Source organism: Entelurus aequoreus, linkage group LG13 (genome assembly GCF_033978785.1).
Source record: "Entelurus aequoreus isolate RoL-2023_Sb linkage group LG13, RoL_Eaeq_v1.1, whole genome shotgun sequence".
Taxonomy (NCBI): domain Eukaryota; kingdom Metazoa; phylum Chordata; class Actinopteri; order Syngnathiformes; family Syngnathidae; genus Entelurus; species Entelurus aequoreus.
In genome coordinates this window covers 36094047-36107813 of record NC_084743.1, presented here as the reverse complement: position 1 = coordinate 36107813, position 13767 = coordinate 36094047, and the positions used below count along the sequence as shown (strand labels likewise).

Sequence of the window (13767 nt, the reverse complement as noted above, 5' to 3'; positions counted from 1 at the left end):
TAAAAAATAACAAACCTGCATTACTATTGTTGATATTGTTCATGTACATGACCTCCCCAAGGTGAGCTAAGCAGAAAACGTTGGAGATGTGTTTATTGTTTTTATTCAAGTGGATGCTGTAGAGTTCTGAAGGCAGTGTGTGTCTTGGATGTTGCGTTATTTAATATTTAAATAGGATATTGGAATATTATAAATGGAACATTTGTGAAAGCACTCCCTTTAAACCTAGTGTGTTGATGAAACCTTTTCGGAAACCTTTGATATGTGAGAGCCCTGCAGGCCTATTTATATGGAGATGAGTGTGGCAACGAGAAGAAAAGCTCGAGGGCCCACGTCTTTTTGAACAAGCTTGTCAAGTACTTGCAGTTCTGTCATCAGCAGACTGCCAAACTCCGTGGTTGTGTGTTTGTGACGGCCACACAACTTACCAGTTGTCAAATGTGGGAGTCTTTAAGTATTGCCTCACTTCCTCTGATACCTCCAGAGAACTGTGAAGGTGAAATAAACATTAATGATGTAATAGTAACCATTTTGTTCATTGGTTAGATCAGACACCTCCTCTTACCTAACGTGCTGCAGCTCTCCTTGATGACCCGTCTTACTCCCATTACATCGTCACCCATATCATCATCATCATCACCTCCAACAACAGCATCACCCACCACCTCACAGGCACTTGTCGGACACATCACCTTTAACCCTCTAATTAGGAACTTTACCCTGGAACTAAGAACGTTAACCTGTAACCAGGAACGTTACCCTCTAAACCAGGGGTGTCAAACGTACGGCCCGCCAACAGTTTTTATCCGGCCAGCGGGATGAGTTTGCTAAGTATAAAAAAATAACCTGAAACTTTTGAATGAAATAAACTACTGTTCTAATTGTGTCCACTAGATGTCGCAATAGCAATTCTTTGTATATTTGTAGATGATGCTACATATGTACAAAATAAACCATATGATGTTAGTGCACCAGTCTAGGAAAATGATCAAACTACATATATCAAATCCTGTAATTTGATTTTGATATAACATTTTTATCTTGATAGATTGAAAATTAACACCAAAGAGTTGACTGATGAACCTTATCACATAATTTATTCAGAAAATATAAATAACGACGAATAAAGATAGAATACTATTAACGGTAACATGTAAGTGTAAAAAAAAAAAACAACAACATTATGATTTGTACATTTTCAGAATGTGCTTGTTCTATTTTTATACAAAGAAAACAATCTGAAGTTGTCTTTATTTTTAAGTTATCGTGCCGGGATTTTACCAGTCCGGCCCACTTGGGAGTAGATTTTTCTCCATGTGGCCCCTGATCTAAAATGAGTTTGACACCCCTGTTCTAAGCAAACATTTTACCCTCCTTATTCTACTGTATACTGTATTCTAATATGCTTCTTAAATATATTTACACACAAATAAGTGTTATATTTTTGCACATACCTCATTTGAAAGAACTTTTCCCGCACATGATCACATTCCTCTTTGGTTTTGTGCAAGGTTCTCTTGTGGTAAAACGGAGAGGGCTTGTGTGTTTCCTCCGATAAGTCCTTGAACAAGCCAAGCCAGCTCAGATGTTCCACACTCTAAAAACAACAGACGTCCCGCATGATGTTGGCAAGCAATAGTTCAGGTGGAATTGTAAAGCAATAATGAAATACCAGAGGTAATTGTTATTATTATTGTAGTAAAATTAATAAAGATACAGGTGTTTGCTGTTTGTTTGACGGGCAACTTTAAAGCTTGAAAATGATTTCACTGAACCTCCAGTTTCTCCCGGAATGAGTCCACCTGTTTTTTCATCTCGTAGATGACCGCAGGTGTGTCTCCTGCTTCAAAGAGGATTTTCTTTTCCAGACCCTGTAGTCTAAGGTCACATGACATGTTTTTTATTACTACACATTCAGAGTCTTTGTACAATAGATACAGCGTGTCTGCCTGCCTGCCTAATGCTTGTATAGAATATAAAGAAATTATATGAAATAAACACTAAGGGTGCTGAATTAATTCCATTCACATCCTAATCGCGCTTCTTATTCATCCCGATTATGAATTAATTCGTAATTTTCAACAGTAAATTCTTGCTATATGTTTTTCAAAAATAAGTTTTAGGCCATCTCTGCGCTTTCTCCCTGTGTGTCCTGTAACAGTCGTACATCAGCAACTAAGAGCAGCATTTGTAACCTGTAATTTGTTTTAAAAACGTTTTATTATAATTTTATACCAAACTATGTATTGCGATAATTGGTTTGAATCAAGAATTGTATTGGCTCGAGAATTGATTCTGAATTGAAACGTCACCCAAAGAATCTAAATCAAATTGCAATGCCTTCTCTGCTCTCTCATGATCATAAATTGTTAAAGGCCTACTGAAACCCACTACTACCGACCACGCAGTCTGATAGTTTATATATCAATGATGAAATCTTAACATTGCAACACATGCCAATACGGCCGGGTTAATTTATAAAGCGCAATTTTAAATTTCCCGCTAAACTTCCGGTTGAAAACGTCTATGTATGATGACGTATGTGCGTGACGTCAATCGTTGAACCGGAAGTATTGGTACACCATTGAATCCAATACAAAAAAGCTCTGTTTTCATCTCAAAATTCCACAGTATTCTGGACATCTGTGTTGGTGAATCTTTTGCAATTTGTTTAATGAACAATGAAGACTGCAAAGAAGAAAGTTGTAGGTGGGATCAGTGTATTAGCGGCGAACTACAGCAACACAACCAGGAGGACTTTGAGATGGATAGCAGACGCGCTAGCCGCCGACCTCACCTTGATTTCCTCCGTCTCCGGGCCGCCGACCGCATCTATGATCGTCGCTCCGTCGATTGCTGGAACGCAGGTGAGCACGGGTGTTGATGAGCAGATGAGGGCTGGCTGGCGTAGGTGGAGCGCTAATGTTTTTAACATAGCTCTGTGACGTCCCGTTGCTAAGTTAGCTTCAATGGCGTCGTTAGCAACAGCATTGTTAAGCTTCGCCAAGCTGGAAAGCATTAACCGTGTATTTACATGTCCATGGTTTATAGTATTGTTGATTTTATGTCTATCCTTCCAGTCAGGGGTTTATTTATTTTGTTTCTATCTGCATTTAAGCCCGATGTGCTATCACGTTAGCTCCGTAGCTAAAGAGCTTCGTCGATGTATTGCCGTGGAGATAAAAGTCACTGTGAATGTCCATTTTGCGTTCTCGACTCTCATTTTCAAGAGGATATAGTATCCGAGGTGGTTTAAAATACAAATCCGTGATCCACAATAGAAAAAGGAGAAAGTGTGGAATCCAATGAACCCTTGTACCTAAGTTACGGTCAGAGCGAAAAAAGATACGTCCTGCACTGCACTCTAGTCCTTCACTCTGACGTTCCTCATCCACAAATCTTTCATCCTCGCTCAAATTAATGGGGTAATCGTCGCTTTCTCGGTCCGAATCGCTCTGGCTGCATTGAAAACAATGGGGAAATGTGAGGAGCCTTTCAACCTGTGACGTCACGCTACTTCCGGTACAGGCAAGGCTTTTTTAATCAGCGACCAAAAGTTGCGAACTTTATCGTCGATGTTCTCTACTAAATCCTTTCAGCAAAAATATGGCAATATTGCGAAATGATCAAGTATGACACATAGAATGGATCTGCTATCCCCGTTTAAATAAAAAAAAATCATTTAAGTAGGCCTTTAAAAGTTAATTTTAGCTTAAAATATTGTAGGAGCCTAAATGCTATTTAAGTTAATTGACATTTTATGGAAGGTGCTTTATGTTTATTCAGCCAAAAGTGGACTATTTACTTTATTTGAATAATACGAAAATGTATTTATTGCATACTTAGAGTAATTATAAGGCACACTTTATTTGTAATCATTAATCTTGTGTGAACAATTTGATAACGTACTATTTTATACTGCTTTAATACAGGGAAAAATGTGTAACTGTTTAATTGCATTTATGGTGGAAGGATCTGTGTGGTAATAAGGTTTGTACATATTGTATTATGGGTTATGGCAGTCAGGTATGATGGAATCGAGCCACACAGTTTTTTGACCTTACTCTTACTTTTTCTTACTATTTATTTTGCTACACATTTTTTCCCACATCGTTATTGTTTGACGTTTTGGAATGACTAAGTTCACAAGTAAATGATACCTAAACTGAAGAGGAGCGTCTGGAATTTTTTTGTTGTTGTTGCCGCAGCAAGCAGGAGCCGGAGAAAGAGAGGAGCGTCAAGCTAAGGCTTCATTAGGAAACTACAATTACTTTTCCTTAATATATGCAATTAATCATCATGTCCTATTAGGCGCCAGTGTTGCTGATTTTGCATCACAGCTTTTACACATACAGTTGATAGACAGTTGCGATAGCCAATCAGATCACACGTTGTTGTCAGTGGCCCTTCTCAGTAGCCACATGTTGAACCGTTGCACATAACTTTGACACATGAGGGAGGCGGGAAGCAGAAGTGGACCAAGGATCGGTGGCTGACAGTGAGAGTATCAATTGTTTGAATCTTTTTGGCGGTTGTGCATAATCTGATTTGTGACTGGATCGAGATGGAAGGGGATAGTGACGGGATGTATGAGGAAGGTATGGACATGGATAGGACTTGAGGGGAGAAAGGAAAGAAGGGCAGAGAAGGTAATGAAGGAAAGTCAAGTGCTAAAAGAGTGCACAAAGATGATGAAGAAGGAGAATGGAAGAAAAAGATTATGGTAGACAACTGCAAGATTACATATAAATTCAAGTCAGATAAAAACATGAACGATATTAGTTTGTTGACACTGGTTAAGGCAAGGGTCGGCAACCCAAAATATTGAAAGAGCCAAATTGGACCAAATAAATAAATAAAATCTGTCTTGAGCCGCAAAAAATTAAAGCTTTCTGTAAGTGATATAATGAAGCCAACACGTGATATAAGTGTCTATATTAGCCTACCATCAAAATGACTATGTGTTATGTTACTACATACAAATAATATGTCATGAGAAATGCAGATATAAATTAAATATAGAGATGTCCGATAATGGCTTTTTCATATTATATTCCAATATTGTCCAACTCTTAATTACCGATTCCGATATCAACCGATACCGATATATACAGTATGCCTAATTTTGTTGTGATGCCCCGCTGGATGCATTAAACAATGTAACAAGGTTTTCCAAAATAAATCAACTCAAGTTATGGAAAAAAATGCCAACATGGCACTGCCATATTTATTATTGAAGTCACAAAGTGCATTATTTTTTTGAACATGCCTCAAAACAGCAGCTTGGAATTTGGAGGAGGTTGAGGTGGGGTAGCGGGGAGTTGTATATTGTAGCGTCCAGGAAAAGTTAGTGCTGCAAGGGGATCTGTATATTTGTTCTGTTGTGTTTATGTTGTGTTACGGTGCGGATGTTCTCCCGAAATGTGTTTGTCATTCTTGTTTGGTGTGGCGCATATTTGTAATAGTGTTAAAGTTGTTTATACGGTCACCCTCAGTGTGACCTGTATGCAGTGACGTGCAGTCAGGGGAAGCAGGTGAGGCGGGGCCTCCCGTGCCATCATGGAAAGAAAAAAAATTTAAAAAGAAAAAAAATGAATTTAATTGTTATATGTATCCAGTGATTATACTATAGCGTTATTTTCCATTTAACTTCACCAGTTTTAGATTATTTCTATTCAAAATGGCTGAATTTTCACATTTGCCGTTCAAATACTGAGAAGAGACTTGCGGTGAGTCACCAGCCAGTTGAGCCTCGCCATGGATTGCGCAATGACTCGGCTAACTGCTGGCCTGCTGTGCAGTGAGACCGTATTGCTATATGAATTATATTATACATTTCCATAGTTTAGAAGTGCTTGGCTGATCAGCCGAGTCACACCGAAGCCACATTTGGTTATCCGAGAAATCGGACATCTACTCGCTTTTTTAACCCATGATGGCCGAAGGACAGCAAAACGTTGATTCAATTGCAGACTTGCAAGGCCATTTTCAAGAAAGCTGTTTCAAGAGTATCAAAATCTCGTGAGGCGAGGTCGGCAGACTCTCGAGCTCGCCCGACTCTCGAGCTCGCTAACCTGTCCCAGCCAGTGAAATGGTTTGTTCACCACTTCCAATAGAATCTACCAACTATATAAACATTATTGAATATGTTTTGTATACCTGAATTAAATGATGACGTCAAATTGACTTAAAGCTGAACATTTACACTTCAATGAGATGTTGTTGTCGTAAATCATAGTCTTGATTCCATACTTATGTACCTTTTCTCCATAGATGAGAGGTCAAATCCCAGTGCACCAGCAAGCTCCACGCCTGATTTGTCAGCACACGGTCAAAGTCAAACCTTCAGCTGTGTTGTGGAGGTGAAGATGAAAGTCAAGTTACCTAAAGGCTCATTGTTGCAGTCAGACGCCACCACTTCCAGTTTGTAGCAGGAGTTGGGATGATTGGGCTCCAGATTAGGTGAGATGTTGATGATGTTGCCTTTGGGATTGTACAGCTTCAGGATGTCATGTGGTCCTGCTTCAGCTGCAGAGCGGAACAGATCTGGAAACATTGATTGAGTCTTCATTGGACTCTGAAACAATTCAATAACCATTTTGAGATTTGATATTCCATACAGAACACCTCACTTTTTGACTCTGTACTCATTTTCCGTCACTGAATAAAATCTTTAAAATTTTTAACATTTGTGTGTGACGGTTTAAAGCTTCTACATCACTCTTGTGGAAGAAACATCATGTAGACAACTGTTTCTATGGAAGCAGTTCTGCTTCTAAAACCACTTGGAACTCTTTGTTTTGGTTTATTTTAATTGATCGAGTTAGGATGGGGTTTAGGTTTATTTTTATAGTGCATTGATGTTATTCATGGGAGCTTTATTTTACGGTGACACCATAGGGCGTTGCTGATTTCCTTGTCTGAAAAACCTTGCCTGAGCTCAAAGCATAGTCGAGAAATGCGTAGAAACACGTAACTTTTTCGCGTATATTTTTTTAATTAATACAGTTTGCAGTGAAAGTTACTCCCGCACTTTTCAGCCCTGCTGACGCAACTTTTTTGTGTGCTGCAAACTTTATAAGAAACGGGGAAATGATGTAGGTTGTAGGTTCAAATATGAAGTGTCCGATACAGGCTCATCCAGCCAGGACTTCAATCAATCAATCAATCAATGTTTATTTATATAGCCCTAAATCACAAGTGTCTCAAAGGGCTGCACAAGCCACAACGACATCCTCGGTACAGAGCCCACATACGGGCAAGGAAAAACTCACCCCAGTGGAACGTCGGTGAATGACTATGAGAAACCTTGGAGAGGACCGCATATGTGGGTAACCCCCCCCCCCCCCCCTCTAGGGGAGACCGAAAGCAATGGATGTCGAGTGGGTCTGACATAATATTGTGAAAGTCCAGTCCACAGTGGATCCAACACATCAGCGAGAGTCCAGTCCATAGTGGGGCCAGCAGGAAACCATCCCGAGCGGAGACGGGTCAGCAGCGCAGAGATGTCCCCAACCGATGCACAGGCTAGTGGTCCACCCGGGGTCCCGACTCTGGACAGCCAGCACTTCATCCATGGCCACCGGACCTATGCAACTCCCCCTCCCAAGGGACAGGGGAGAAGAGGAGAGAAGAAAAGAAACGGCAGATCAACTGGTCTAAAAAGGGGGGTCTATTTAAAGGCTAGATTATACAAATGAGTTTTAAGATGGGACTTAAATGCTTCTACTGAGGTAGCATCTCTAACTGTTACCGGGAGGGCATTCCAGAGTACTGGAGCCCGAATAGAAAACGCTCTATAGCCCGCAGACTTTTTTTTGGCTCTGGGAATCACTAATAAGCCAGAGTTCTTTGAACGCAGATTTCTTGTCGGGACATATGGTACAATACAATCGCCGAGATAGGCTGGAGCTAAACCGTGTAGTATTTTATACGTAAGTAGTAAAACCTTAAAGTCGCATCTTAAGTGCACAGGAAGCCAGTGCAAGTGAGCCAGTATAGGCGTAATATGATCAAACTTTCTTGTTTTTGTCAAAAATCTAGCAGCCGCATTTTGTACCAACTGTAATCTTTTAATGCTAGACTTCTTGAAGCTCATCGATCACAAAGCACAAAGTCAGCCCCATCTCTTCCTCCGCATCTCCACTGGATCCTCCGGTTTCTCCAGGTGTGGGAGAGAGTCAGCAGCTGGTCTACGGCGCAAACAACTGAGCTGTTAAAACCAAAAGGCTTCCCAGAGGCAGATCCAAATGTCCACAAAAAAGCACCAAAAAGTAATGCAGCGGTGCCAAAGGTGCCCGCAAAGGCAAAAAACACATGAAAACAAGAGGGAAACATCAAGAACACAAAGGACGACACACACACACAGAGCTCCTGCAACCAGCAGCCATTACAGCAGCACAAACTTGAAAATAAAATGCACCTAGAATAGTGTAATACAGGGGTCACCAACGCGGTGCCCGCGGGCACCAGGTAGCCCGTAAGGACCAGATGAGTAGCCCGCTGGCCTGTTCTAAAAATAGCTCAAATAGCAGCACTTTCCAGTGAGCTGCCGCTATTTTTTAAATTTTATTTATTTACTAGCAAGCTGGTCTCGCTTTGCTCGACATTTTTAATTCTAAGAGAGACAAAACTCAAATAGAATTTGAAAATCCAAGAAAATATTTTAAAGCGAGGTCTTCACTAACTGACAAAGAAACAGATAACAGATTTGGTGTCCAGTTCAAAGTGTGACATGATTTATTTAAAAATTTGAGAGTTTACTTTTGTATTTTACATGAGTTATTATTTGTACAAACATGGTGCAAAGTAATTCATGATTTGTTAAAAAAACGTTAGTGGCTAGCTAGTTAAAATGGGATATTGTGATTTCACAAGACTGTCTTAGAAGTGATCATTTGAAAATGTTCAATTTGAAAAATGTGCACTTAGAGAAAATATAAAAATAAAGTGTTGCATATTGAAATGTATCTGTTTCTATATATATTTATTGTGAGAAATTATTAAGATGATCAGTGTTTCCACAAAGATAAATATCATTAATTATTAATAATAACATAGAGTTAAAGGTAAATTGAGCAAATTGGCTATTTCTGGCAATTTATTTAAGTGTGTATCAAACTGGTAGCCCTTCGCATTAATCAGTACCCAAGAAGTAGCTCTTGGTTTCAGAAAGGTTGGTGACCCCTGGTGTAATATATGCACTTGAATTACTGTAATGTACAGTATGCACTTTAAGTAGTGTAATGTATGCACTTAAAGTACAGCAATATATGCGCTTACAGCACTGTAAAGTATGCACTTACAGTACTGTAATATATGCACTTGAATTACTGTAATATTCAAGTGCAGTATTGAATGCATTTAAATCACTGTAAAGTATGAAACTAAAGTCGTGTAATGTATGCACTTAAAGTAATGTAATTTACGCACCTAAATTAGAGTAATGTATGCACTTAAAGGGGCCCTATTATACAAAACAAATGTTTTAGATACCTGTTGGAACCTGTTTTTGTGTATTTTGGGTTCCCCATAAGTCCCCAAAATGTATATATTCATCCCTAACTTACAGAGATCATAAATGTTTCCCTGTTTCCTGGGACGAGAGTAAAAGAACACTGATTCGAAAATGATGATGTATACATCATTTTGTATTTATATATATATATACACATATATACACACATATATATATATATATATATATATATATATATATATATATATATATATATATATATATATATATATATATATATATATATATATATATATATATATATATATATATATATATATATATATATATATATATATATATATATATATGTATATATACTGTATATATACAGGTGTATATATATACAGTACTGTTATGATGGGGTTGCAGCTTACTGCGAGGTTTGTTCTCCCAGAATGCAAACGGACGACTCCGGACAGGACTTGCAGGTAGGAACATGATTTAATCGTAAATTAACACTCAAAGAGGTACAAAACAGAAAACAAACTGACGGAACAAGGTGCCGATAGCACCTGAAGCTAAGGCTACTACTTAGCACAGACTAGAGATCACTAGCAGGGGCTACGAGACAAGCAAAACTTACGTAACAGTAGCGTGACGCAAACAAAGAAGCCAGACCGACTGACTGGCAAAGGCAGGCTTAAATAATGTAATCTCGTGATTTACCTCTCCGGGTGGTCTCTAAGAAACTGCAGCCACGATTTATTGGGCCTTACCCCATTGAGCGAGTCATCAATCCCTCAGCTGTTCGACTACGCCTCCCGGACTCTCTCAAGATACATCCCTCCTTCCACGTCTCTCTACTCAAGCCTGTGTCCTCCAGTCCCTTGAGTCCTCCAGAGGTGCCTCCTCCACCTCCCAGGCTTATTGATGGCCACCATGCGTTCACAGTCAAGGCCATTCTCGACGTGAGGAGAAGGGGCAGGGGTTTCCAGTATCTGGTCGACTGGGAGGGTTACAGCCCAGAGGACCGATCCTTGGTCCCGCGTTCACTTATCCTAGACCCTTCACTGCTAACTGCATTTTATGATCTTTTTCCGGAGAAGCCAGGTAAGCCGCCAGGTGGCGTCCATTAAGGGGAGGGGTACTGTTGTGTTGTAGTTTTATCCTGCCTTCTCCTTTGTCTGCACCTGTGTATTCAGTGATTCGTCCTCGGCGAGGGACAGGCCTTGAGGCACACCTGGGGCGGCATGGCTCGGTTGGTAGAGTGGCCGTGCCAGCAACTTGAGGGTTGCCGGTTCAATTCCTGCTTCCGCCGTCCTAGGCACTGCTGTTGTGTCCTTGGGCAAGACACTTTACCCACCTGCTCCCAGTGCCACCCACACTGGTTTAAATGTAATTTAGATATTGGGTTTCACTATGTAAAGCGCTTTGAGTCACTAGAGAAAAGCGCTATACAAAATATAATTCACTTCACTTCACTTCACTTCACCTGCTCGCAATTAGTCCGCCAGTATTAAAGCTCGTCACTGACAGCTTGGCCTTGCCGGTTAATGTATCCTGAGCCTCTCTCATGCATGCGCCTGCTTCACCTCACCAGACCTGGTACGTTGTCGCTACTTAGTCCTGAATTCCCTAACCTCTTCTGTGTTTGTTTCCTAGCCCCCCTGAGGTAAAGGGGATTCTTTTGTTGGACTCTTGCCCTGCTCAGTGCACCCTGGCCTTTTCTCCTGCCGACCTCTGAGGAACCTATTTTGTCCAGGTTACATGGTGTGCGCTTCTGCCTCATCGCCCTTAGTTATCCCTTTTATCTAATTACATTTTTTCATTTTTGTAATTCCACCTTGTCTCCCGTCTCTGCATCCTGGGGTCACCCCCCTTGACCAAGACCGTAACAAGTACAGGCCAAAGGTTTGGACACACCTTCTCATTCAATGTGTTTTCTTTATTTTCATGATTATTTGATATTAGGCATCAAAACTATGAATGAACACATGGGGAGTTATGTACTTAACAAAAAAAGGTAAAATAACTGAAAACATGTTTTATATTATAGTTTCTTCAAAATAGCCACCCTTTGCTATGATTACTTTTTCGCACACTCTTGGCATTCTCTCGATGAGCTTCAAGAGGTAGTCACCTGAAATGGTTTTCACTTCACAGGTGTGCTTGAAGCTCATCGAGAGAATGCCAAGAGTGTGCAAAGCAGTAATCAGAGCAAGGGGTGGCTATTTGAAGAAACTAGAATACAAAAATATTTTCAGTTATTTCACCTTTTTTTGTTAAGTACATAACTCCACATGTGTTCATTCATAGTCTTGATGCCTTCAGTGACAATCTACAATGTAAATAGTCATGAAAATAAAGAAAACGAATTGAATGAGGTGTGTCCAAATATATATATATATATATATATATATATATATATATATATATATATATATATATATATATATATATATATATATATATATATATATATATATATATATTGCTGTACTTTAAGTGCATACATTACATATATATATATATATATATATATATATATATATATATATATATATATACATATACATATATATATATATATATATATATATATATATATATATATATATATATATATATATATATACAGTATATATATATATATATATATATATATATATATATATATATATATATATATATATATATATATATATATATATATATATATATATATATATATATATAAATAACTGAGTGTTGAGAATTAGAAAAAGAAACAAGGAGAATAAAAATATGTATTATCCAAAGAAGAAGTGAGGAGCTGTCAGTGGCAGCTGTTACAAATGCATTAGACCAGTCTGCTGCTGTACAACACTTTGACTTTCATACAACAACATAGAATCTTGGTCACTTGAGACAATTCAAAATGTTCCCCAATCTTCCAGACATCATCATCATCATTCTTTATAATGAAGTTCTTACCTTTGACATCCTGAGCAGGACAGTCCAGTGAAAACTCTGCTTGTTCTGGTTTTCCATTCACCGTGAAGTAAATCATTTTTGTTTCCATCTCCTTCATTGAAGTCTAATGTCAATGTTTCTGTGTGTATTACTGCTCCCAATCATCTCCCCTTCATTATCATATGAATCAACACGCCACCCCCATGTTTACTTCATCTTCCTGACCCGCCTCCTCCTCATAATTAAATGCACACACTTCATTGGTGCGCTGCTAAAGAGCTCGTACGGCACTTATTTGATCAACACAACAATAAATCACTTTTGGGTTTTTTCTCCAAGAGACGCACACATAATTTAAAAAATGCATAGGCTACTTTATTCTTCTTCACAAAAACACGTAAAACCAAAACAAACGGGAACTGCACTTTTCCCTCCTACCATCATCATTCCCAAGGTGAGACAATCACAAATATGTTTTTCTTTTTTTATGCATTTAAAAAAAACGGCTAACATTAATGCAGGTAATGGGGATTTGATCTTTTCCGCCCATATAAAAGCCTTTCATATACATGATGTAAGTATATACTGTATGTAATGTAGTAACAGGCACATAACAACATGACATATTTACGTATTTTGCGCATTTTTAACATTCGGCAGTGCATGGAATCACAACTTCGGCTATTTACATCAACAAAATACCAAACATGGAAGACTTCATTAGAAAAAAACGACGACTTTGGGACAAATGATGATTCAGAACCTTATATTTTAGAGCTTGAATATACGGATGATAATCTACAAGTCTTAGACACTGAGTGATAAGCAGGTTCAAACAAAAAAAATCACTTATCAGGAGTGCCAAGTGCTAAACATGAAATACAAACTACAAACATAATAAAACAAATTCACGTAGGGCCTGATCTAGTAAAGGTTTATGTGTACTAAAACACGCGCTAATTTGATTGCACACGCAAAGCTGAGCTACTAAACTTGTACACAAGAGATTGTGTCTCTTCAGTGAGCAGACTTTAGCTTGTCTGTCCTCATTCCACAATACTTGGAGGAGAGGATGCAAATATAATCATTTAGCACACACCGTTTTATTTATCAAGAATAAAACTCAAGCTGCACGCACACACACAGCTGTGAGAAATGAGGCGATTTTGCTGAATCTGTGTACCACATGTGCTTGTCAACATACCCTGTATACAGTATGTGCTGGCCCCTATTTGATGTAAAACCAACTTTTCTTACCTATTGTTGTGTATTTGGGATCTGCATAAGTGGTTGAAATGAAATATTCATAAAACAATCTTGCCTTCCTTCATACTTCCGGAAAACTAGCTGTTTGA

General features: G+C 38.8%; 1 protein-coding gene across 1 annotated transcript in view; it reads right to left on the bottom strand.

Annotated features, from left to right (window-relative positions):
• si:dkey-219c10.4 (high affinity cGMP-specific 3',5'-cyclic phosphodiesterase 9A) overlaps positions 1-12587 on the bottom strand; it is a 42295-nt gene extending 29708 nt beyond the window's left edge. Inside the window, exons 1-6 of the mRNA XM_062067779.1 lie at positions 12434-12587; positions 6385-6546; positions 6261-6312; positions 1776-1878; positions 1455-1597; positions 429-488 (exon numbers count right to left, since the gene is read on the bottom strand). Coding sequence (XP_061923763.1) covers positions 429-488; positions 1455-1597; positions 1776-1878; positions 6261-6312; positions 6385-6546; positions 12434-12530 — 617 coding nt within the window. The 5' untranslated portion in view covers positions 12531-12587. The remainder of the gene's footprint in view (positions 1-428; positions 489-1454; positions 1598-1775; positions 1879-6260; positions 6313-6384; positions 6547-12433) is intronic.
• Positions 12588-13767: the final 1180 nt, after the last annotated feature.